Here is a 24,796-nt window from a genome sequence, read left to right on the forward strand (position 1 = left end):
GGAAAAGGCCCTTAAACGAAAGTTTGAAAGTTTATGGCACAAACTTCTTACCTTATAGAATGGCTCATAAATTCGAACTTTTACAACAGCAGCACCAGTTCTGATCCCAGACACCAAAATCATATCTCCTTGTTTCTCTTCTTTTTCCATCTCAGCTATATACACTGGGGGAGAATATTCTGCTTCGGAGTATTTCAGAATCCTTAAGAGATAAAATAAAGTTTGTTTCTAGTGCAATCAAGTAATGAGTCATCTTCCAAAATGCCCTAAGAGACTTTAAACATAGTCTCTTCAATGTCTATATAGTGTAAAAAGTCCGAAAATTTGTTTTCCATGGGCACCTGGGTGGCTCAGTTAAGTGTCTGCCTTCGGCTTGGGTCATGATCCCAGGGTCCTGGGATTGAGCCCCACATCAGGCTCCCTGCTCAGCGGGGGGCCTGCTTCTCCCCCTCCCTCTGCTTCTCCCCCTGCTCATGTTCTCTCTGTCAAATAAATAAATAAAATCTTTTAAAAAAAATCTGTTTTGGGGAGACTGGGTGGCTCAGTCAGTTAAGCATCTGCCTTGGGCTCGGATCATGATCCCAGGGTCCTGGGATTGAGCCTCGCATTGGGCTCCCTGCTCAGCAGGAAGCCTGCTTCTCCCTCTCCCACTCCCCCTGCTTGTATTCCCTCTCTGGCTGTGTCTCTCTGTCAAATAAATAAATAAGATCTTTTTAAAAAAATTAAATTAAAAAAATTAAAAATTAAAAAAAAATCTGTTTTCCATAAGGATTAGATAGAACAAAAGTATTTAATGTGCTTCAGGCTAAAACTGTTGTGGTACTAAAACCTGGGACTATGTGAGAGCTATTTCTTAGTACTAAAGACAAAATTTCATAGTATCATCCACTCACTGTATTCCAGCATGTGCAGACAGCATAAACAACAAAACTGCCAGAAGACACACCTGGCTCGAACAATTATAGAGTCCTGAGCTCATGAATTCCTCTGCAGTGGTTCAAATTAAACAAGCATAAAAGTACCTGCACCCGCACCATGTCATTCTATCAAAGACATTTCCCCCTGGCAAATTTATCTGTCCCAAAGAAGTCCAGACAGCAGGATTATCAAAGCCCATACAAATAGCTGCTGTTCAGTGTGCCACCCAAAGGCAGATGTCTCCTTCAAAATCAGATGGTTTATGTTTGGTTTCAATGTTACCTAATTTTGCTAGACAATTCTTCTCTTGCTGATTCGTTATCCTGGGCAATGCTCCACTCAAACATCATCCCTGCCAAACTACTAAAAGTATTTCCTATAAAGCAAGCCAAAAGCAGACAGGGCAGAATCACATATTCAAAAATATTCAGGTATCTTTAACAAGAAAGAGAAACCTACCTAGAAAATTATATTTAGGCCTCCTTCATTAACAAATAGAAGCACTACCATTAAGAATTTAAAACACATATACCAGGAAGATCCCTACACAAACAATAAAAGTACTGTTGGTACACAAACTTTCTGATGCAGAAAAGACTCAAGCTGATTAACTTCTGGCTGACAAAAGTTATGCTACTCTTTCTGTACCGTTCTACATAAAGGTCACTATATAGTCTACCTCAGGGTTGACAGGCATCCCTAAATCCCGATTCCCTTCAACAAAAATTTTTCTGAAAACTAGATTCCAGAATATTTCTAATATTTATTTTTCAGATTTAAAAAATTATTTACAATGGTTTACAAAGAAAGTGGCAATAAATTTAAATGTTTTAAATACCATATTACACATTAATATGGTACACTAAAAGCAATATAAAATCTGTCTCAAGAAAGATAAAATTATAAAATTTTTTCATAGGTTTACACGTAATTCCCCTGGCTATAGAAAGTGAACTGACCAAAACAGAGCTAGTAATAAATTCCAAACAAATGTTCTTAATGGCTGATCTAGGGACCATCAGCAGAAGCTCCGGATATTTAAGAAAACTTCTGAGATAACCAATAATTAAATGTAGCAGAAAAAATTTTATGAAAGTATGTAGCTAATACACTGAACCATACTCATAATTATCAATTCCTCATGTACATGAACTTCATATAAAAAAATAAATACTATTTCTAATCTACTTTTATCTCTCAGGTTGCTTTTTTTCCAAGTACTAAACACAAAGGAGTATTACTTTATTTTAGGTAATTTTGTTGAATCTTCTGAGTCCCTTACCTTCAGCATCCAATGCTCTCACCATCAGTTCCAGTGGTGAATCATCTACATAGAGTTCCCGGGTTCGAGATATAATTTCAATGCTGTCTATCACATCAACCTTAACATCACAGCGTAGTTCATGGTCAGTCACTATGATGAACCCAAAAACTTAGAATTTAATTCAATAGGTCATGAATCTATTAAATGTCTCAAACACTCAAAAGCTTATTCTATATTATAAAAAAGAAAGACTATTAACAGTTGCTTTCAAGCTGTGGAAGAAAAGAGCATAATGAAAAATTCAAAAGTCTCTGTTTATAAGACAACAGACCAGTCGTTCTCAAACACTGATCTATAATAATATTTTCATTCATCCATGGAAAAATGAGAAAGGTAGGAATCTTAACATAATGAGTAATAAGATTAAATGTATTCACTTTGAAGGAATATATTTTAGGGGTGCCTGGCTAGGTCAGTCAGTGGAGCATGCAACTCTTGATCTTGGGGTTGTGAGTTTGAGCCCCACACTGTGTGTAGAGATTACTTAAAAATAAAATCTTAAAAAATAATAAAGGAATATACTTTATTATTATATTCTATCTGAGCTTTGAGGTATTAAAGTTTTTTCTTTTATGAAATTATGGCATTAGATTTTTTTTAATGTATTTGTTTCAGAAAGTAAAAGGGTGACAACCATATGTCAATCCTAGCAATAAATTTTTCTCTCTATGAGGTTAAAAAGCCTGGGAACAATGTATTAGACCCAACCAGAGTTCTGGTGGATATAGCCACAGTGAACTTCAGAAAACACAAAAAGAAACAGTATAGAATGAAATGAGGATGAAATAAAAACTGTTTTGTACTGTCTTTTAACAATAACCCCACCTCTTATATTTACTACGTGTTAGAGAACTGCCTACATAGCTGTCTCATTCTTATAAATTTTTTACTTTTAGCTTCATCTACAACAACAAAAGCAAAGTAACTACCACTACAATACCCAAAATTACCGATGGACATCAAGGGTAAACTCTGTTCCTAGCTGTGGATCTGCTTTTATGGAATTTTTATTTATTTTTATTTTTTTAAAAATATTTATTTATTTATTTGTCAGGGAGAGAGAGGGCACACAAGCAGTGGGAACAGCAGGCAGAGGGAGAAGCAGGCTTCCCGCTGAGCAGGGAGCCCAATGCAGGGGCTCGATCCCAGGACCCTGGGATCATGACCTGAGCTGAGGGCAGACGCTTAACCAACTGAGCCACCCAGGCATCCCTACTGTGGAGTTCTGATTTTCTATTTTCTATTTCCCTAATCCTTTCCACACTTTAATAGCATTCTTCTGTAAAGAAGGTAACTTACATCTTACAAACAAGTTCTCATTTATTTATTCATTCATTATTTATGTAAGTATTGACTCATGGGTATTTATTTTTGGTTTATAATCCAGTACTATCATAATTTATTTTATTACTCCAGTTTTTCTAGCTTTGGCCATTAGGAACTCTTTCAGGTTGACTCCTGTGTCCTTTGGCCTTGCCCCATCTTAATCAAGTAATTAGTTGTAGTACTTCCTTACTTTTTAGCACTCTAAGATGAGCCAGGCCCATCTTGTATTTTCTCCCGCCCAGCTATTTCCTCAAAGAGTCCCGGTTCTTTTTGTGAGAGAACTATATTTAGAAACCAAGATCTGCTGCTGGTGTTCTTTGTTGCTAGTAGTGTCACTGTTCCTTGGCCCTCTCAGCAGACAGTGCTAAAAAAGTGTATATGTATATACACTAACCATGTATATACACATACCTGTATTTCTGTATCTATTTTTCTGTGTCTATATTAATGTAAACATGAAATCATAGTGATATCTTTGGTTCTAATCTTGTACCACAGTGCAATTCCTTTCTCTGGTAACAAGAAACCAGACACTCAGTATCTACAGTGTATTTACTTAATTGTTGAACCCCAGTGTAAATATAGTTTCAGGATGATTAAGTCAGTTTTTGTGTTTCTTGTGAAAGGTAGTATAGCTTTGCCTGAAATAGAGCATATTTTGATGCTCCTTGGCCTTTTTTGAGGGACGCTTGCCTATATTACCTGATTAACATTTTCCTTCCATTTAAAAATTCCACAAAAGAAGGGATGCCTGGGTGGAAACTGTCAGAGTCACAAACACAATCATGTAGTTTAGTAATGTGGTGTCTTGAATTAAATCCTAGACCAGAAAAAGGACATTAGTGGAATATTAAAGAAAACTGGGTAAAGAGTATATGGGAACTCTTTGTACTATCTTTGCATTCCTTCTGTAAATTTAAAGTTATTTTAAAAGAAAATATTTTAAAAATTTACTTGATTAATTCTTTTACTTAACATTTAATTGAACAGAACCTGAAGTTAAAAGAAATGAAGAATGGGAAGCCTGGGTGACTCAGTTGGTGAAGCGTCTGCCTTCAGCTCAGGTCATGATCCCAGGGTCCTGGGATCAAGTCCCGCATCGGGCTCCCTGCTCAGCGGGGAGCCTGCTTCTCCCTCTGTCTGCCGCTCCCACTGCTTATGCTCACTCTCTCTCTGTCAAATAAAGAAATAAAATCTTAAAAAAAAAAAAAAGAAATGAAGACCAAAATATGGGAGCTATCATTAAGAACCAAGAGAAGCTGAAATCTCATGGGATCTGCTGGTAAAACATACTATTAAGGAAGTGTTCCAAGGAAGGAAGAGTGAACTCACATAATATATACTAGATAATTAGGCACTGGATAATCTAACAGTAATTAAACAGGAAATTACTTTTCTTTTCTTTTTTTTTTTTTTAAAGATTTTATTTATCAGAGAGAGAGACAGAGGCAGGCAGAGGGAGAAGCAGGCTCCCTGCTCAGCAAGGAGCCTGATGTGGGACTCAATCCCAGGACCCTGGGATCATGACCTGAGCCGAAGGCAGACGCTTAACCGACTGAGCCACCCAGGTGTCCCTTAAATACTTTTCTTCTGTGGAGAAATACATAGGGCAATCAGAGGACAGAAGTAGCTGTGACCTGGGCGCCTGGATGGCTCAGATGTTAAGCGTCTGCCTTCGGCTCAGGTCATGGTCCCGGGGTCCTGGGATCGAGTCCCGCATCTGGCTCCCTGCTCCTTGGGAGCCTGCTTCTCCCTCTGCTTCTCTCTCTCTCTCTCCCTCTGTCTCTCATGAATAAATAAATAAAATCTTTAAAAAAAAAAGTAGCTGTGACCTTACATAAAAGTATGAAAAGCCTTGTGCACATAAAGACTACCCATCTGACCACTTCAATAGCAATAAGCTTTTCAATACATGGCCATCGACCATAAAGAAAAAAATTACCTTGTATGAACTATAGGTGAATTTAGAGTGATTAAGAGAAATATCATACCTTCAACTTACCTCTTTTTTTTTTTTTTAATTTTTAAGGTTTCTTTTTTTTTCTTTTTGGACAAGGAAAGGTAAGGGGAAAGGCAGAGGAAGAGAGAGAAAATCTTAAGCAGGCTCCACACCCATGCGGAGCCTGACAGGGGCTCGAACTCACAACTCTGAGATCATGACCTGAGCCAAAATCAAGAGTCAGACACTTAACCAACTGAACCACCCAGGTGCTCAACTTACCTCTAAAGAGGTAAGTGGCTGGGTGGCTCAGTCGGTTGAGCAGCTGCCTTCAGCTCGGGTGGTGATCCCGGAGGCCTGGGATTGAGCCCCGCATCGGGCTCCCTGCTCGGCAGGAAGCCTGCTTCTCCCTCTCTCACTCCCCCTGCTTGTGTTCCCTCTTTTGCTGTCTCTCTCTCTGTCAAATAAATAAATAAAATCTTTTTAAAAAATGAATAACTTTATTAAATAATATAATGAATTTTCTTATCTACATGTTCATATTACTTCAGGTATACTTCAGGTCCACACAGGAGCAAGGTAATAAAGAAAGAAAAATGAATGAAATAGAGAGGATGAGAATTGATCCAGGGAGATGAAGAAGGAAGAAAAAAATAAGAGAATGAAACCAGCATTGCAAGAACCAAAGGGATGCAGAGCCAGGAGCAAAAGAGAGGGAGCAGAAATGGCAAACATTTCCTGCCTTCCCCGACTCTCGTATTTATCCTAGCTTCCAAATCAACTCTCTTGTTTATACAATTATAATCCACTGTAGCAATTAATCAACCTGTAAGTATTTATGGAACATCAACAACATGCTGAGCACACCACAGTAAGTACTGATCACCCGACAGTCCTCTCACCCCACACCAAAATCATCCAGTTATTCAAACGCTTTCTTCCTCTTCCATGTGAGCTAAAATCATGCCTTCATCTCCAAACTCCTCCACTTGTCCTTTACCTAAGGTTAAAAATCTAGATTTCCCACTAGAAAAAGGGTATATTCATATATTCAGACTGCCTCTGAAGGATACAGAAAAGTGGCTCTCTCCTGGAGAAAGATTAAAGGCTTACTTTTCACTATATAACCTTTTATATTCTTTGAAGGTTTTACCAAATGAAGTAGCACCTGGTCAAAGCAAAACAAAAATCAAAAGAAATGTAGCATTCTTACCAAATAAAACAAGCCCCCTACAGTTTATCACTTCTATCCATCATCTCCATCAAAGCCACTAATTTGCTTTACTACAGTGTCGACAAAAACATCATAAAATTCTAAGTACCTAAATACCAATGGAGTGCTTAAATCTTTCTATCTTTACAGACACCTTATAGTTCTAGGCATTTCAATAAATATTCATCAAACGAATGAACAATCTCTTAGGCATATGCTTCCCTTTCACAGTGTCCTCTCCCTCTCGCACCTCCCCCTTTCAGAGTGTTCTTTTCCACTCAGATGAGAATGTTACCTGGTAGGACACTGAAACTGGCATTTATTATTGAGAGTCTAGCAAAATTAGGAAAGCTGATTTAAAAGGTACTTAACTTTGGAATACTTATGAGTCAGATGAAATTAAGCTGAGAGCCAGATTTGACATTTTTTCTAGCAATTGTATAAATGTATCTTCTGATATCACAGTGAATTCATGTAGTTAAAAGTAATTACATTTAAAAATTGCTCATGTGACCAATACAATTCTTCTTTTCTGAACTTCTTTATCTATTGTAGCTGCCCCGTAAGACATGTTCCTCAAATATTCTCACCTTTGAGAGTCCTCATACCGTATTTCACTGATTCTAAGACAGTTAGTTTTTGGATATTTTAACATCTCTGAAATTGAGTTTTATCTTATAACTGATGACATCTTTCACTTCCTGTCAGCCAGGCAGCAGTCACGACATAGTTGTGATTGATTGCATATGTGAGAACATTAAAAGGCCAGCATCAAAACTTGTAGAATGGATATTAGTAGTAAGAAGAAAATCTGGTGGTCAATAGTGACACTCTTTAATCTCCTGGGAATCAAATGATTAAGACGGGGTGGGAAGGGTAGTAACTCAGATGTGCCAGGCACTTTTCCGTAACTAGAAAAAAAACCCACAACACATCCATATAATTGCAAAGCTAACTTAAGAGCCCAATATTATAGTTTTTAGGGTTTTATTTAAGTTTTATTTACTTAAGTCATCTCTATACCCAATGTGGGGCTCAAACTCACAACCCCGAGATCAAGAGTTGCACACTCTTGGGGTGACTGGCTGGCCCAGTTGGTGGAGAATGTGAAAGTAAAAAGTTACACACTCTTCCAACTGAGCCAGCCAGGTGCCCCAGCTTTTACATGTTTTGTTTTTAATTGATTCTTTTAAGAAATACTGCATCCATAACAGTCTTACTGGCACAGAGGAAGATATTGTGGGGATAAACACAGACATTGATGATTCCCAGTGAAAAAGCATTTCATCTGAGACAGAACCACGATGGTAGTTTTAGAAATATCTTAGCCAGTTTATTTTATTTATATTTTCCTTTTTATTAGGCATGAGAGTGAAACATAATATACAAAATATACAAAATATACAAAATAACCATCTGAGTCTTAGTTCTTCTATAGGTATAAAATAGAAGTTCTTTTTTTTTTAAGATTTTATTTATTTATTTGACAGAGAGAGAGACAGCGAGAGCAGGAACACAAGCAGGCGGAGCGGGGCAGGGAGAAGCAGGCTCCCCGCCGAGCAGGGAGCCCGATGAGGGGCCTGATCCCAGGACCCCGGGACCATGACCTGAGCCGAAGGCAGACGCTTAGCGACTGAGCCACCCAGGCGCCCCTAAAATAGAAATTCTAAATGAAGAAAAGCATAGTTTAGTTGGCTATGTTTTTCTTAGCGGTAGGTTAAAAAAAAAAAACCGCTTTATATTAGATGGCATCTTCAATCATATGAACTATGGTATACCAAACAACTTTAACTTCTCTTTAATAACATAGTAACAGATGTATCATTTACCAAAATATTTATAAAACTATACAGGTATTTCTAGCCTATCAACGTAGCAATGAAGTGCCAGAAACTCTGGGATACAAAAAGCCTTGCTTTGATTTTGGATACAAATAGGATTTCTCCAGCTGCTCTAATCTAAAAAAGACTGGTACAGTGCTTCCAGACTTCAGTAATGCATGAGAATCACTGGAGAGCTTGTTAACTCCCTGGGCCCATTCCTGAGATTCTAATTCAGTAGAACTGAGATGGGGTCTGAAAATTTACATTTTTCTTTCTTTTTTGCATCTCACAGTTACATTTATTCACACCACAAAGGAAACAACACATCTACAAGTGTACAGCAATGCTCCATGTTCCCATCTAACAGAGACTGCTGAGATTTACAGCCAAAATGACATTCCATCTGTACTCCAAGTAAAGCTGGTCAATGATGATTATGAGCAGGTACAGGACTCGAAGTTTTCAAAGCTTTACTTCTTTTATCAGCAATCCTAATTTTATAAACGATGAAGCCCATGAACTCCATTCCTACCCAAATCTGGTAAAGTTGGGTAGAGCAGGGCCTCATGGGGACCCGAACATTTTTTTTTTAAAAGATTTTATTTATTTATTTAATTGACACAGAGAGAGAGACAGCAAGAGAGGGAACACAAGCAGGGGGAGGGTCAGAGGGAGAAGCAGGCTTCCCGCCGAGCAGGGAGCCCGATGCAGGGCTCGATCCCAGGACCCTGAGATCATGACCTGAGCTGAAGGCAGTCGCTTAACCAACTGAGCCACCCAGGCGCCCCAACCAGAACATTTTTAACAAGGCTTTGAATCATCTCAGCACAGGACCCCCGACTCAGACTGCCCCAACCCACACGGCCAACGACTCGGAAAGGTCACCAAGTACACTCTTTTCCCTTCGAGGTTTTATATTTAAATAATCTCTACACCGAGGGTGGGGCTCGAACTTACAACCTAGAGATCAAGAGTCGCATGCTCCACCAACTGAGCCAGCCAGGCACTCCAGGGATTTACATTTCTAGGATTCCAAGTGATACTGATGCTGCTGATGACACAGGTTCACAGACCACACCTTAAGAAGTACTAGCTTTTTTAGTTCCTTTTGCCTTACTCAAGGCCCACCTCAGACCTTAACACCTAAGCTAGTTCCAATAAATAATTCCTTCTTTTCTTCAAGGATTCAAAAAAACTAGGGTTTCTACTCTGTATCAGGCACCACGCCAGGTACCAGATATATTTAAAAAAAAAAAGTTGGGTGGGTGCCTGGGTGGCTCAGTTGGTTAAGCGACTGCCTTCGGCTCAGGTCATGATCCTGGAGTCCCGGGATCGAGTCCTGCATGGGGCTCCCTGCTCAGCGGGGAGTCTGCTTCTCCCTCTGACACTCTTCCCTCTCGTGCTCTCTCTCTCTCATTCTCTCTCTCTCAAATAAATAAATAAAATCTTTAAAAAAAAAAAAAGTTGGGGGCACCTGGGTGGCTCAGTCGTTAAGCGTCTGCCTTCAGCTCAGGTCATGGTCCCAGGGTCCTGGGACTGAGCCCCACATCGGGCTCCCTGCTCAGTGGGGAGTCTGCTTCTCCCTCTCCCTCTGCCGCTCCCCCTGCTTGTGTTCTCTCTGTGTCAAATAAATAAATAAAATCTTAAAAAAAAAAAAAAAGTCACAGAATAGGACGCCACAATTAGGGTTATTCTGCAGATTGCTTTTTTTCTACTTACCATTTGAAGCCAACACCATTTGTATTAACCATGTATAAAGATACAAGATTATTCTACTCTAGATGAATGATTTCACAATGTGTTTTCTCTCAACATACCTATCTCTCGAGCAAGAATAATACTGCTGAGGCGTATGGGTTGGGTAGACTCAGCAATGAGCATAGCTTTTTGAGAACATAAGGTGCCATTTTCATATAAAGGCTCAACAGTTACTGCATCATGATGGGTGGAATGCCTGCCAAAATAAAATACTTAAGAGTTTGAAATAAGACTGTGGGTTAAAATTAACTTTCAGGAGAACACAGATTCTTACAGTTTTTCCGTGTTACACATTACCTGGTGTATTTAAATGACACTCTTTAAAGTAGAAACCATGCCTAGAGACACAAGATTTCAGCGAGACTGATCAGAACCTCTTCCCAATGAGCCCTCGTGCAATGTTACACGTGTATTATATTCCTCCCTTGGTACTTAAAATAAGACTGCAGGGGCGCCTGGGAGGCTCAGTCGTGAAGCGTCTGCCTCCGGCTCAGGTCACGGTCCCAGGCTCCTGGGATCGAGCCCCGCATCGGGCTCCCTGCTCCGCGAGGAGCCTTACTTCTCCCTCTGGCCCCGGCTCTTGCTCTCTCAAATAAATAAAGTCTTAAATAAGATTGTTCCAGTCTTCCCTCAGTATGTAAAAACAGGACTGATGGGGGCGCCTGGGTGACTCGGTTAAGCGTCTGCCTCCGGCTCAGGTCACGGTCCCAGGCTCCCGGGATCCAGCCCCGCATCGGGCTCCCTGCTCCGCAGTCTGCTTCTGCCTCTCCCGCTCCCTCTGGGCATGCACACGTGCTCTCTCTCCAATCAATCAATCAATCAAATCTTAAAACAAAACAAGAAACGGATTGATGTGTCTCCAATAATGAGAGACACAGATTTCTCGTACCGTGAGGGATGAGTTTTGTCCAGTCTCAAAACTGGGCTGCCAAGACAGAAAACCTGCCTAAGTTATGAGGTGTGAGTACAACTCAAAACACAATTTAAAAAAACGCTGTGGGGCGCCCGGGCGGCTCCGCTGATTACGCGGCTGCCTTGGGCTCGGGGCAGGATCCCGGGGTCCCGGGGCCCAGCCCGCGATCGGCTCCCTGCGGAGCAGAGTCGGCTTCGCGCCTGCCTCTCAGCCCGTTTGCGAGGGTACAGAAGTGAACGCTTCGGCCTCGGCTGGCGAGACTGCGCGCATCGCCCACACCGGCTCTTCTGCAGGCGATGCCCTTACCCTGCAAACGGGAGCGGGCTTCTCACCCCGCACAAGCCTTGCGGCCTCGCCGAGGAAACCGGAAGGGCAGCGCAGCCCGTGAAGCGGCGGAGCCCACCTCCCCTCGGGGCCGAGGAAGCTCCACAACAGCCCCCCGCGCGGGCGGCAAGGCTCTCCCCCGGACAGGCCTCCCCTGCACCTGCGGCGAGTCTCCGCACTTCACGGTCGCGGGGCCCCACCTCGCTCCTCGGCGGAACGGGGGCGCAAGAACTCACCCCACAAGGCCGTGAGCGGTGTCCCGAGAGCCCTCGGGAAGAGAGCCCCAGCGTCCCCGTCGGGAAGGACCCCCCTCCCAGCCCCAAGCCCGCCCCCCCGGGACATCGCCTCAGGCCGTGCGGGGACCGCCCCCCGCTCCAGAGGCACCCCACCGGAAAGGCGCTGCGGCGGCACCCTCGGCGAGGGAAGCCCGTCCCCCCGTGCAGGGCCGAGGGGGCGCGACGCCCCGGGGGCCCCACCCCTCACCAGGTGTAGCAGCCCCGCTGCGCCTCCAGCAGGAAGGGCACGCGGCCTGGCTCCCGGCCGAAGGGGAGCAACACCTGCGGCACGTTGAGTTTGTTGGCCAGGGTCCCGAGCAGACACTGAAGCAGCAGCGGGAGGCCGGGCGCAGGCCAGCCGACAAACGGCCGGCCGCGTCGGGCAAAGCCAGCCATGGCGACCACCCGGGTTCCAGTTCCCGCCCTACTACGGCCGAGGCCCGGGCCCCCGACGCCGGCCAATCCGCGGGCGCGACGTCACGGGAGGCGGGGCCTCCTCCTGGCTGGGAATTGTGGGAGCTCCTCCGGGGAGTGCTTGCCGCGGCTGCGCGTGGTAACTGGGCGCGAGGCGAGCTCGCCGCTCAGAGGGCAACTTGCGAAGAACTTCTCAGGCGGCAGATCTTTTTCATAGTAAAGAAGCGAAACATCTAATAAGTGCTAACTTCTCCCAGTTTAATTTCTTCTGCTGCCTACCTTGTGTTCGGTTTCTAGCCAAAAATTTATTTTGCCGTAATTTCTAAGCAGCATTGGTCCGTGCCGGTAAATGAAAAATTTCCCAGTCCCAGTATAAATAAAAATTTAATAAAATATAAATATAAAAATATAGTTTCCCAGTATAAAGAGCTGGACTTGGCCAACGAAGCTGTGTCGTTTCTACGAGGAAGGCACACTCGTGTCCAGCCTCCAGGCCAGAGCGCGGGAAATGCTCGGCACCCGCGTCTCCCAGACAGGCGCCGAGGCTACGCACTCGCACTGCCGGTCTCGGCAGACACTCGGAGCACGCTTCGGGTTCAGTTAACTCGTTTTCTCCAAAAGGCGGCAGAGTATCAGCTCAGAGGCCGTCGCGGGGCAGTTAGGTAGGGCATGTGATCAGTGTCAGAGATTTGCTGAAGTCCTCCAAGGAGCCCCGAGTCCATGGTGTGTAAGAATCAACACCGCGGTAAAGGAAAAGGTACGGCTCACCCTGAGCCTGCCAGTGCTAAATTAAGTAACCTGTAAGAGGCCTGGCAGGTAACTATTATCTCTAATAGTCACACTTATCCTGGAATACATATTATCTTTATTTTACAGATGGAAAAACTAAATTATTTACATCAGGACATACAAGTAAGAATCTCTGAGCTGAGTTTTGAACCCAGTTTTGGTCTGCTTCCACAGCCTGTGATCTCTACTAAATCCTGTTGCTACCACCCACAAAGATCTGACTTTTCACTCAAACTGCATAGTTCCTGCGGAGAAAGCACAACTGCATTAGTAAATAAAAGTCAAGTAGGTCTAAGGATTAGAGGGACTGGTTCTTTATTTCAAAAAGACACTTGTCAATTTTCAGTATCAAAACAGTTTGCACTATTGGTTTCTTTCTCCCAATCGGCCCCCAGAGAGCACACCAAAGGAGAGTGCATTTTAAGTCAATAAGCTGCAGGATGCACACCTAACAGGCCTCATAGAAACCTCACCAAAAAGGGGAACTGGGGAGGGAAAGAAACTTTTAAAAGATCAGCACACTGTCAGCCCACAGACTGTAGAGAGTTCTCAGCCGGACAGGGTGGCCAATGTGCCCCAACCCTAAAGAAGCCAAGTTTCAAAATAATATAAAATTTAAAAACAGTTTTGTACATAATCTATTCAAGATTTCTCCAGCACTAACTGATACAAAGCACGAGATGGCACTTTTAGAGACAGCAGCTTCAGACCCAGCAAAGGGTGATGAGATGAGTTTGTTTCATATGGCTAAATCAGTGGCAAACACATAATTTTCTTTTTTTCTTTCAAGGAGGCAGGAGAGAAAATAAGCAGTCACCTCAACATAAGGGGAACATGATCCATTCTATGGGCAGTTACGGTAAAGACGGGATAAGGATTTGGTCTCAGATAGAGGTCTCACCATCTTAATTTGTTTGGTCACTTCTGATGGAAAAAAAAATTTAAAAATGTAAGTTGCTCAAAGATACCTTAAAGCTGAAACCCTGAGCCACACTTTTTTGGCCACTCCTCCTGGAATCACCTTTCTAATCTGGCTGGTATTTTGGACAAAGCAATGAAGCTTCCCACAGTGGGTCTCTTTCCGGGCTCTGGCTCTCAGTAAGGCAGGCCCCTGCCTCCTCTGTGGAGAGGGCAGTATGCACTAAACTGAAAAGTTACTTTCCAAATGTGAGGAAGGGAACAGACTGCTGCTTCAGAACTGTGGAATTATTTGGAATGTTTTACAAATGGTTGCTACATCAACAATAACAAAAAAAGGTAATTACAAAATGTGTACATCACAACATGCTTTTAAAGACACTTTGCATTGTGCTCACATTCCCTTAAACATTGTTCCCAAAGGTGCTCAGCCTCAAGCCCAACTGGAATCTCTAGGGAGAGGCAGAGACAGTTTGGCGAAAAAGACACAGGGGTTGGGGTGGGAGAGGCGGCAAAAGGAGAAAGCAGCCTTCCAGTTAAAGATCAGCCCTCAGTTTCAAGGCCAGCTTCGGGCAGGCTGGCCTCAGCGGAGTCGGGATCAGAGGGAGGAGCAGCGGCAGGGCGGGACTGGGGTGCTCTACATCTCATTCAGGTCAAGCAGAGTCTGGTCCAGCATCCTTTGTGTACAGAGGTGCTCCTCTTTGGTGCATTTCAGTTTATCTAATGGGGGTAAAGGAGAGATGTTACACAACTAGAAGTAAATGTCAAGGTCTACCCACTCTGAGAATCACTCCTGCTGCAGGAAAGCTGCGGACTAACAAAGCGGCTGCCTTCTCTGACACAGGCGTAAGCCACTGCACCACTTGCTTCTGCAGGGCCTCCGGCTTGCGAGCTGGAGTTGCAGGTGTTGCTGTACTTCTGGGCAGGAGGCTGGAGGCCTTATCACTCACTCCCTCATTTCACCCACATCCAACCAAGGCTTGCAGTTTTCAGTCACTGAAGGAGGCAGCCTTAAGCATCAGCCATCCTTTCTTCTGGGCTTTGCTCAAAGGACAGTACCTACTTGACAAGGCTCACTGGGGTGTGACCACTGAGAACAAGGATGGGCATGTTTCTAGCAGTAAAAACGGAGTCTCAGCCTGAGACGCGTACAAGAGGGACCTCATGCGTTACAGACTTCCTCCCACAAAGAAAGGAACAACTGGTGGGACAAGCGAAGAGCCCCACAGCCTCTCACAGAGTCACTAAGGGACACAAAGCCAAGATACACCAAACACATAAGCAAAACCTCAACTGCGATTTTTGTAGCGCTATTCTCCAAAATTGGCCTGTGGGAGTCACTTAAAATTAAACATGGAAAAAGAAGCAAGAAGAAAAATGTCAGGAAGAAAACCAGTGGCTTGAACACCAAGGAGAATCTAATCTGTTCAGCAAGCAAACCAGACTACTCTATGGCATGCGGCAAATACTCAACATGGAACCATTCATACCCCGTAATCCTTTCTTTCCCTTCCCTTTTTTCCACCCAGTCAAAAGGGCCCATCTCTGGGCCTGCAGATGAAGCAGTCACGACATCTCGTCCAATTGGTCCTTTTATTGTTAGAAAACATCCACGCAGGCGAACACAGCCTACAGTCAATGCACAAGTTAAAGAGCAGCAAGTAAAGGTGGACACCAGAAAACTCTCCAGGTTCCTCACTATGATCTCTCAGGCCCCTCCCATGATCACCCGTTATCTCTTAAAGAGGGACAGAAATGCAGTGTCAACTGTTCTCACTCTCCAGTACAATTAGGAAGTCAACAGTATTCTCATTGCCCCAATTAAAAAGCAATTTGTGGGGCGCCTGGGTGGCTCAGTCAGTTAAGCATCTGCCTTCCGCTCAGGTCACGATCTCAGGGTCCTGGGATCGAGTCCTGCGTTGGGGGGGGGGGTCTCTGCTCAGCAGGGAGTCTGCTTCTCCCTCTCCCCCCTGCTCATGCTCACTCTCTCAAATAAATAAAATCCTAAAAAAAATTTTTTTTTTGCTTAGGGAAAAATGACTTTTAAAAAAACAATCAGCCTTTTGCTGGGGTCCAGGTCAGTGGTGTGAGCAGTAAGCTCGGCTTAATGGGCACCAGTGAGCCCTGCCCATCAGTCACAGAGATCATGCAGCGTTAGCTTCAGCTGGCTAGAGAGCACGCGGTTTCGCTCAAGTTGGCTGTAGACACGCTCTGCGGCAGCACCAGGGAGGAGAGAAAACAAGAGGAGAGGAAACAGAGGAGAAAGAGAAAAAGGGGAGGTTAGTAGAGTACCAAAAGTGAACTCTGAGACTTTTGACTAGCTGATATACGTAACATGCATCTGAAAGGCAGGGTGGATGCAAGGAGGACTCACAAAGAGGGCAGGAAGAGTCAGTCAGGTGGTGGAAAGACCAACAGAGGAACAAAATAAAATATCTTGACTGACAAGTTGGAAGGACAACATTTTAAGAAAGAAAAAAGTATCTCTATTTCCTTTACAAAGGAATTTATTCCCTGGGTTGAGAAACAGACAAGTAAAACAGGGCAAAGGAGGGAACACAGTTGGCTTGTAATCAGGGTTTGACAGAAACTGAAGGGCAAAGCTGGAACATTTTCTGTAAAACCATTCAACGTAGGGGCGCCTGGGGGGCTCAATCAGTTAAGCATCTGCCTTTGGCTCAGGTCATGATCCCTGAGTCCTGGGATCGAGTCCCTTGGTCCTGGGATTGAGCCTGCTCCTCCCTCTGCTTGTGCGCTCTCCCTCTCTCTCTGACAAATAAAAAAAAATCTTAAAAAAAAAAAAAGGACTCAATACAGTATTATGAAGGATAAATTGGGATCAATATCCCTATACCCATTCAGTCCTACTTTCTAATGCTCCTTGTTGTAGGTGCTCAGTGGTTACCCCATCTTAGGGGCCTATCCATCAAAACCCCACCCCCATCTTCAAAAATCCTGTTAGGGTCGGCAGCATGTCCAGCCCCAAGGAAGGTGAATCAAGATTATCCTGTTCTGTTTTTCCAGACTCCCTTGCAGTTAGGGGTGATTATGGGATACAGTTCTAGCCAATGAGATACAGGGGGTAGTCTGCTGGAAGGCTTCTGGGAAAACTAGCTTTCTTTCTTACCTTAACATGGATGTGAGGGTGAAAGTTACAGATTTCAACCTCAAGAGAGGGCCAAGAGAATTCACAGAAACCCAGCCACACCGGGCCACAGTTGCTCTAATCTGGACTTGTTATTACAGGAGAAAAGTTAAGTCCCACATTTATTTAAGCTATAGTTAAGCTGTTTCCCATAACCAAAAGCATTCCTGGTTAAGCGTAGTTAAGTACTCAAATCACTGACTTTATTTTCCACTTGGAGTGCATCTTAAAGAGGGGGTACAGAGAAACCAAACCCATCTGACCAGCACAGGGGTAACAGGAATTTGGGGACAGACCTTCCTGGTCTCCAACTCTCAAGTTCACAACCAAGTTTCTTCCTATGTTTTACAGTCTGTTTCAAAATGGTCTCAGGACCTCAATATAAAGATAAACTCTTCTGTCTTAAAAATCAAGTGCATCTGTGGGCTGATTGTGCCCATAGCCAAGGTGCATTGCTCAGGCACCTTGCCCTCTGGGCAGAGGTTTTCTCCAGCTCTACCTGGAAGCCAGTGACCAATGTAGACCTAAGAATACTTGCCGCTTCATGTACACTATCAAAACAGAAAACATAAGTATACAAAATGATCCTGGGAGGGAATAACCAAAAATAATAGTTGTATTATAGGGCAAAATTAGAGCGAACTTTTAAAATTTCACTTCCCATTAAACCAGTGGTTCTCAATACATGTGGTATTATTGCCTGTTCTCTCCCCTTGGAAGGAAATTTGGAAATGTGTGGGCAGGTTTTAATTGTCACAATAACTAGAGGACCCTACGCATACTTACTGGTTAGGGAGAGCACTAAGTAGGACTGTTCTGTACATCCCATAATCATCCTGGTCTAAATGACCGAAGTCCACCACTGAGAAACACTACAGCAGTCTTCAAGCTCCATGAGGCCTGGGATTGGACCTGTCATATTCACTGGGGCATCCCTGACAAATGTAGGGGTTCAAATTTGTGAACTCTCATTTCTTGGGCTTTCTGTGGTATTATATACAGATTCTAAGAACCGCCTGACTCTTCTGTAGCATCCATATCCAAATTAGTTAGTGGGACTCCCACTCCTGTCTTGGGAAAGAAGGGTGTTGTCACAATCTATTCCCTCAAAACAGCTTGGTCAGGGAGGGTTTGGTTCCAACTAGGGAAGTAATAGAGAGATAGAAATGGAAGCATTTTTTGCCTGATTAAATCCTAGAACACACATTTCCCTAAGAATGACAGAAGGTCAAAAGATAAATGTGGTTATTCTCTCACACTGAACTTCATACGTAAGGTTTCTAACTTTGCTATCTCTAGTAACTAAAAATTCAGGATCAGATACCAGCTCATTAGTTAAAGTTCTTGGTTCCCTGGTAACAGCAAAATAAAACAAAAAAAAAGCAAGCCAGAGAACCCATTTGGTCTGATGTTCCTTTTGGGCATGTCCAATTAATTAGGGAATGATCCCATGGGTGCTAGACATCCTTAGGCTTCACTGGTCTGAATCAGGTCAATTTCATTCCCTAACAGGAAAAAGGAGTGGAAAGGCTTAAGAGTAAAGGGAACTGTGCACACTCTAACGCGTCACAATTCCCAGGGCGCCTGGGTGGCTCAGTCATTAAGCGTCTGCCTTCAGCTCAGGTCATGGTCCCAGGGTCCTGGGATCGAATCCCACATCGGGCTCCCTGCTCCGCGGGAGGCCTGCTTCTCTGTCCCCCACTCCCCCTGCTTGTGTTCCCTCTCTCGCTGTGTCTGTCTCTGTCAAATAAATGAATAAAATCTTAAAAAAATAAATAAAAATAAAGCGTCACAATTCCAAAAATGAGAAGGGACAGATATTGCCTTTTTTTTTTTTTAACTTCCCCCTAATATTAAGGCTGGGGGGTATCCAACCAATAGCATGAGAAAGGAAGAGACCGGGTGGGGCTAAGATAAGGCTAGCCAACACTACAGGGCAGTTCCGCGCAGCAGGTGATTTGGGATCCAGTCCCATGTTGTGCCTCATCCCAACAACAGTAACAAGGCAGGCTAGAAAGGACTCTTAACACATCAGCCTGTGGTTCATGCTCAGAAATTAAGAGGGAGGGCGCCTGGGGGGCTCAGTTGGTTAAGCAACTGCCTTCAGCTCAGGTCGTGGTCCTGGAGTCCCGGGATCGAGCCCAGCATCAGGCTCCCTGCTCGGCGGAGAGTCTGTTTCTCCCTCTGACCCTCCCTCCCCCATCTCGTGCTCTGTCTCATTCTTTCTCTCTCAAATAAATAAATAAAATCTTAAAAAAAAAAAAGAAATTAAGAGGGAAAAAAGATTAAAATACTTTGCTCTGGGGCTACCAATGATGCTTGACCCCATTCCCATAGCTAGTCCAGGCTCAAGTAACATAGGGTGGCTTCTGCAAGAAGTGGAAGAATGAATTTAGCCTGACACAGCATTTAAAATTTCACTCTGCTACCCTGCTTGTTGGTCTCCGTCCTTGCTCACACCAGTCATTCCCGTGGGGAAAGAGAGGGGGTACCCGAAGTATACAGTGCCTCACTTTTTCCCCAATTTCTCTCCATCCTCACATACTTCTTTCTTTTCTAAGAAGTCTTTCTCTGTACCAGTCAACTCTTTCTGCCCAAATACTAAGACATCTGCAATTGTACTGTCCAGCACAGTAAGCAGTCACTAACCACATGTGGCTATTAAATTCAGATGCACTACAATTCGCAGAATCTTAGCTCCTCAGTCATATGAGCCATGTTTTGAGCACTCAACGGGCTCTGTATGTGGCTAGTGGCTACTGTACTGGGCATCACAGTCAGAAGTTCTACTGGACAGCACAGCTCTAGGCTCTTGCCTTCATTTTCCTTCCACTAGCTCACTCTTCTGGCTCCTTGAAATATATGGCTTCTCTCCTTGATCTTAATGCTCAAAACACACCCTCGAGTTAATAAAGTATCAATGACAATGCAATGTCCCATCTTGAGCTATCTTTCTTCTCAACTTATTGAAGTTGAGAACCTCTGAAAATCATCCAGCCATCAACTTTTTAAATTAGCAAAGGTACGCATTCTCTTTCCAGCCCTCCAACCAGTTCCATTTGAATTCCACCTCTGCACAGATTTTCCTTTTTGTTTCATTCCTTTTACATCTGCAACTGTCTTTCAGGTTCTAAATGTACTTTCATGGTCTAAATGGCCTGCCACCCATATGGAGTTGCAAATTTTTCTTACATCAATCAGCCTATCCCCTCAACCCCCACAATTTTGTTTTCACCTGGACACCTGCCAGTATTTCAGACCCATCTTCTCTTCTACCCTCTCCTGCCTCTTCAAATCAGGACTCCGTGACCTCCCTACACCTTTAAAGCTACCATTTTCCTAGATTCCAAACCAGCCACTCCTGACTTTCCTCCCCACACACTCCATAGTGTGTCTTCAGTGCCGTCTCTCTACAGATGATCATCTCTGGGAAAACTGCAATAACCTAACCCAATTTTTCAAAGTGTGGCATATTCGCTGCTAGTGCTACTAAGGAGATTTCTGATAGTATACGCTTGTGAACTTTAAAAAACTCACTTGCTATATTGTTTTATTGTGCATTAGGAAAAATCACTAGCATGCATCAAACTTATTTTAAATTAGAATTATGTATAGTAAAACAAATTTGAAAACAAGAGTAAATGTGAAGAAAACAACAGGAGCATGTGAAGATGACAAGCCATCAAGTAGCATACAAATGACTAAAATTTGGGAATCGTCATCTAAATGGATCACTTTGATAATCTGTTCCCCTTGCAATATATTAACTTAGCCACCAAATCAACTCCTTTTTTGCGACTCATACCAGAATATATCCTTGTTCAAAATCTCCAGTGGTATCCCCATCCTACGAAATAAAACTCCACACCTGATTTCAGCACACACCTGCCCCTACTGTCTAAATCTACCTTTACAGCTATTTATGTCCTTCCCTTCTCTAACTATGCTTCTACTTTTTCACTTCTCTTTAACCAAAATGCTCAATACCCACTATCCTTTCAACCAAAATCTGTCAGAAAACCAATCTCTTAGAACCCAATAAAAATGAAGAGGCAAGTTTTAATATGTTTATTAAATACCTACTATGTGCCTCCTCTGTGAGTCTTCCCTCATCATTCCCACTGGAATCAACCTCTTTCCCCTTCTGAATTTCCACAAGTTTATTATCTGTGGCACTGATCACAGATCATCTTTAAGCTTTATATATATGCTCGCCTACTAGATTCTGGGTAACCTAAAAATAGGGATGGTGCCTCCATCTTTGATTATCTCTGTCCCCACCTTAATAACTTTGTGCCTTCTAAAGATAACAGTTAAGTGTCACCTGAATAAATCAATCTGTACCTTAAATCAAAAGCTGTGTAGCAGGTGGAAATGGTGTGAACAATAAGAAACCTGAACTCAACAAGACCTCAAGGTTTAGATTAGGGAAAAACCTTTCTACCTGGCTCTGTTTAAAAGAAAAATAAGTCTGAAATATATGATCTGCTGAAAAACTGAAGTACTAAGTGTGTTGAGCACCACTTAGGTGCTTAGGTAAGTGCAAGTGAGAGCCAGCTATTCACACTGGAACCATCCCAGCTGTAGGAATTGGAATAGGAGTTTGTAAAATGTTGTTATGTAATCCCACAATATAAACCAGGAACAATTTTACTAGCAGAAATTTACCATTTTTATGTATGTAATAAACTATTACCACCTTGTGCAAGTTATTTGAAACATGCATATTGGTTGTTCTAGTTTTTCTAGTAATAATCGTTTATCACCTGCCTTATATTCCACTAGCAGACACCAACAGGCAAATGGCAGTGGGCCTCAAACATGTGAGAAGGGTTTGGACAAGAAAATAAAAATCTGTTGAAAATTCTGTTTGTCTTTCTGTGACTTCGGATGGTCTAATTAGTTAAGTCTGGTGGTAATACATTTGAGTCCATCAGGTGCTCTGAAGATGCACATTTGAACCACTGGAGAAAGGGCAGAGAATATGTATCGGGAGGCACTTGGACGCTATCAGAGAAGAGACTGAGGAGGAGGGGAGCGTTCCAGATGGGCAGACTCAGGAGCCTAAAAGTAAACGACTTACAGACTCCCGAAGCCAGCGTCTAAGACTCCTACCCTAAAGAACCTCTGCTAGTCCACCACTCTGACAGACTCCGATCAGTTGAGCTTAAATGTCAAGAACAAATAGACACACACAAAAGTGGCTTTGATTATGTAAGTCAGGAGAGGGGGGCCTCCGATAGCTGTTCTCCACACGACACCCCCAAGGCTCCTTCTTAGGGACAGCAGCAGCTTTGTCAATGACACAAATACAGAGGGGCATGAGGCTTCCGGCAGCTTAACATTTTAATTTGGGGGGGGGGGGCGGGGAGGAGTGGAAGAATACATAAGTTGCTTTGTGCCCCCCACTACATCCTAATGCCTTGGAGACCAGCCAGGCCGACCCAAATGGAATCCAGAGCGAGAGTGGGGCGTTGGGTTCCCCGAGGAAAGGGGGCAGATCCAGAACAGAGCAGAAACGGTGATAGTTATCTGTATGAAAAAGTAAGGAGACTCTAGGTAAGGACTAGCATCAATCTACACAGCAATTTAGGAGAAAAGGGAAGAGAAGGCAGTAGGAATGAGAAAAGACAGCCAGACACTACAGTCTGAGTCATTTGGCTTCTTCTCAGAGTTAGTGGGAAAGATACAAAGAGGCAGATTAGCGTCAAGGATCAAGGGTCCACAGCAAACGGATGAAGTCCCCAATAACTCTTTTTGGTGCTTTTTACCGCCTGGCTTGCTCTGGGACTCAGCTTAATTCTTTGGTGAATTTGGTATTTCCAGTCATGGGTGTTTCCTCTGAACTTTAATATCAGGACACCAATTAAATACACCCAGGTCTGAATTTTGTTATGCAATGTTAGGGCCCAAGTCACTGGCTCTCTGGGCCCTATGTCCTTAGTTATATGATGACATGATTCTACCTTTAGCAGCATCCTCTCTGAGAAGACTAAATTTGAGAAGCAAATAGAAAACTCATGGTGTTATAAAGGGTCTATGAACAGAAAGTATTAAAAAACACATGTAGATCAGGGTGCCACCCGATTCAATATGAAATGCCACCCAGCTTTTGCCAGTAAGTAATCAGCACCAATATTTTAAAGACAGCATAGAGATTCTAGTTTCCCAAGGATAAAACCAAAGCACACTCCGCACAGCCTATGACCCCAACCACCCACAAGCCAAGGTCCCAGCCCCGCTCTGCTGTCAGATAGTTACATAGAGGTCATGTCATTGAGGGCGTGGTCCAGCTCCTCGCTAATGGCCTTGTACTTCAGTTTCTGGGCATAGAGCTCATCTGGATAGGCACAGGAACACAGGGAGGAACCAGGGGACAGAGTGAAAGGTATCAGAAGCAGATGAAAAGAGGGAATCATTAGAAATTAGGAAGTGTGCCTGTGGGTCTAATACCCCAGGTTAGGAGAACATCTGAAATGGTGGCCACAACATGCCATTTTCAGATCCACTGTCCCCCCAGGACCACTGGACTTCTTAACACCTCTAATCAACTGTAGTCAGGGTTGAGAATCTGGGCACAGGGGTGCCTGGGTGGCTCAGTCGTTAAGCATCTGCCTTCAGCTCAGGTCATGATCCCAAGGTCCTGGGATCGAGCCCCGCGTCGGGCTCCCTGCTCTGCGGGAAGCCTGCTTCTCCCTCTCCCACTCCCCCTGCTTGTGTTCCTTCTCTTGCTGTGTCTCTCTGTCAAGTAAATAAACAAAATCTTTAAAAAAAAAAAAAAAAAAAGAGAGAGAGAGAGAGAGAGAATCTGGGCATAGTCATGACTAGAAACTCGTTACCAAAGGCACTCAAGAGGATACCACTCCCACCCAGTTAACCCAGTTCCTAGCAGGGATAACACAATAAAAATAGAAAAAGGGAGAAAGCACACATTAATATTCAGACACTTCTCTATCTACCAAGCAAGACTAGTATTCTTGGCCCCTTTGTTCTATAGGCTGCCTCCCCAAACCCCCCCAAAGTAAGAATATCCTGCTACCCAGAGCATACCAAAGAAACATATCTCAGAGTTCTCAAAGTACATTTTCGCTCGTTAGAGCATACATAGTTGCCAAAATATGGAGACAAGAAGTATTTAGAAAGCCCCTGGGAGAGGCACCTGGGTGGCTCAGTCAGTTAAGTGTCTGCCTTCGGCTCAGGTCATAATCTCAGGGTCCTGGAATCGAGTCCCCGAGTCGGGCTCCCTGCTCAACAGGGAGGCTGCTTCTCCGTCTCCCTCTGTCCCTCCTCTTTGCTTGTCCCCCTCCACCTCCCAGCAAATAAATAAATAAAATATTAAAAAAAGAGAGAGCCCCTGGCATTGGTCAGCTCTGAGACACGGATATTCCATACCTGCATCTCTTAAGAGATCCCCCAGTTTCAGTGATAAACAGGATTGCGACATGTAGCCGTGGGGTTAACACATGCTCTTATTGCCTCCTGAGAGTATGGCTACCATTTCAACCCAGAGACCAAGACTTAAGACTACTAAATTGGGAGGTAAATGCAGTCATTACCAGTCTCCTCCAAGGAAAGGATGCAAATTCCAGAATTAGGTAAAGTCTTATTAAAAGAAAAGGTTGTATATGTAAAAACCCAATTCTAGGTTTTGACCCATTTCACCTAGCTGTGGCATAGGACAGGGCACCGGGCATGTGCCAGGTCACTACCAACTTCC

The 24,796-nt window shown here is 43.6% G+C and overlaps 2 protein-coding genes across 14 annotated transcripts in view; both read right to left on the reverse strand.

The window, feature by feature from the left end:
* Positions 1–12,230, reverse strand: part of NUP210L (nucleoporin 210 like) — an 83,615-nt gene extending 71,385 nt beyond the window's left edge. For 3 of the 5 annotated variants that reach the window (XM_027612523.1, XM_027612522.1, XM_027612521.1), the window contains exons 1-5: positions 12,022–12,230; positions 10,361–10,497; positions 2,201–2,332; positions 1,201–1,294; positions 52–202 (exon numbers count right to left, since the gene is read on the reverse strand). In XM_027612523.1, the coding sequence (XP_027468324.1) occupies positions 52–202; positions 1,201–1,294; positions 2,201–2,332; positions 10,361–10,497; positions 12,022–12,209 (702 nt within the window). In that variant the 5' untranslated portion in view covers positions 12,210–12,230. Of the gene's footprint in view, positions 1–51; positions 203–1,200; positions 1,295–2,200; positions 2,333–10,360; positions 10,498–12,021 lie in introns of those variants that run through there. The other 2 variants (XM_027612524.1, XM_027612525.1) reach the window with 2 other exon arrangements.
* A 1,067-nt stretch (positions 12,231–13,297) lies between these two features.
* Positions 13,298–24,796, reverse strand: part of TPM3 (tropomyosin 3) — a 28,774-nt gene continuing 17,275 nt past the window's right edge. For 4 of the 9 annotated variants that reach the window (XM_027610229.2, XM_027610225.2, XM_027610233.2 and 1 more), the window contains one exon: positions 13,298–14,654. In XM_027610229.2, the coding sequence (XP_027466030.1) occupies positions 14,572–14,654 (83 nt within the window). In that variant the 3' untranslated portion in view covers positions 13,298–14,571. Of the gene's footprint in view, positions 14,655–22,397; positions 22,612–23,336; positions 23,420–24,796 lie in introns of those variants that run through there. The other 5 variants (XM_027610227.2, XM_027610226.2, XM_027610230.2 and 2 more) reach the window with 5 other exon arrangements.

The sequence above is a fragment of the Zalophus californianus genome, chromosome 10, assembly GCF_009762305.2.
Source record: "Zalophus californianus isolate mZalCal1 chromosome 10, mZalCal1.pri.v2, whole genome shotgun sequence".
In the NCBI taxonomy this organism is placed as follows: Eukaryota; Metazoa; Chordata; class Mammalia; order Carnivora; family Otariidae; genus Zalophus; species Zalophus californianus.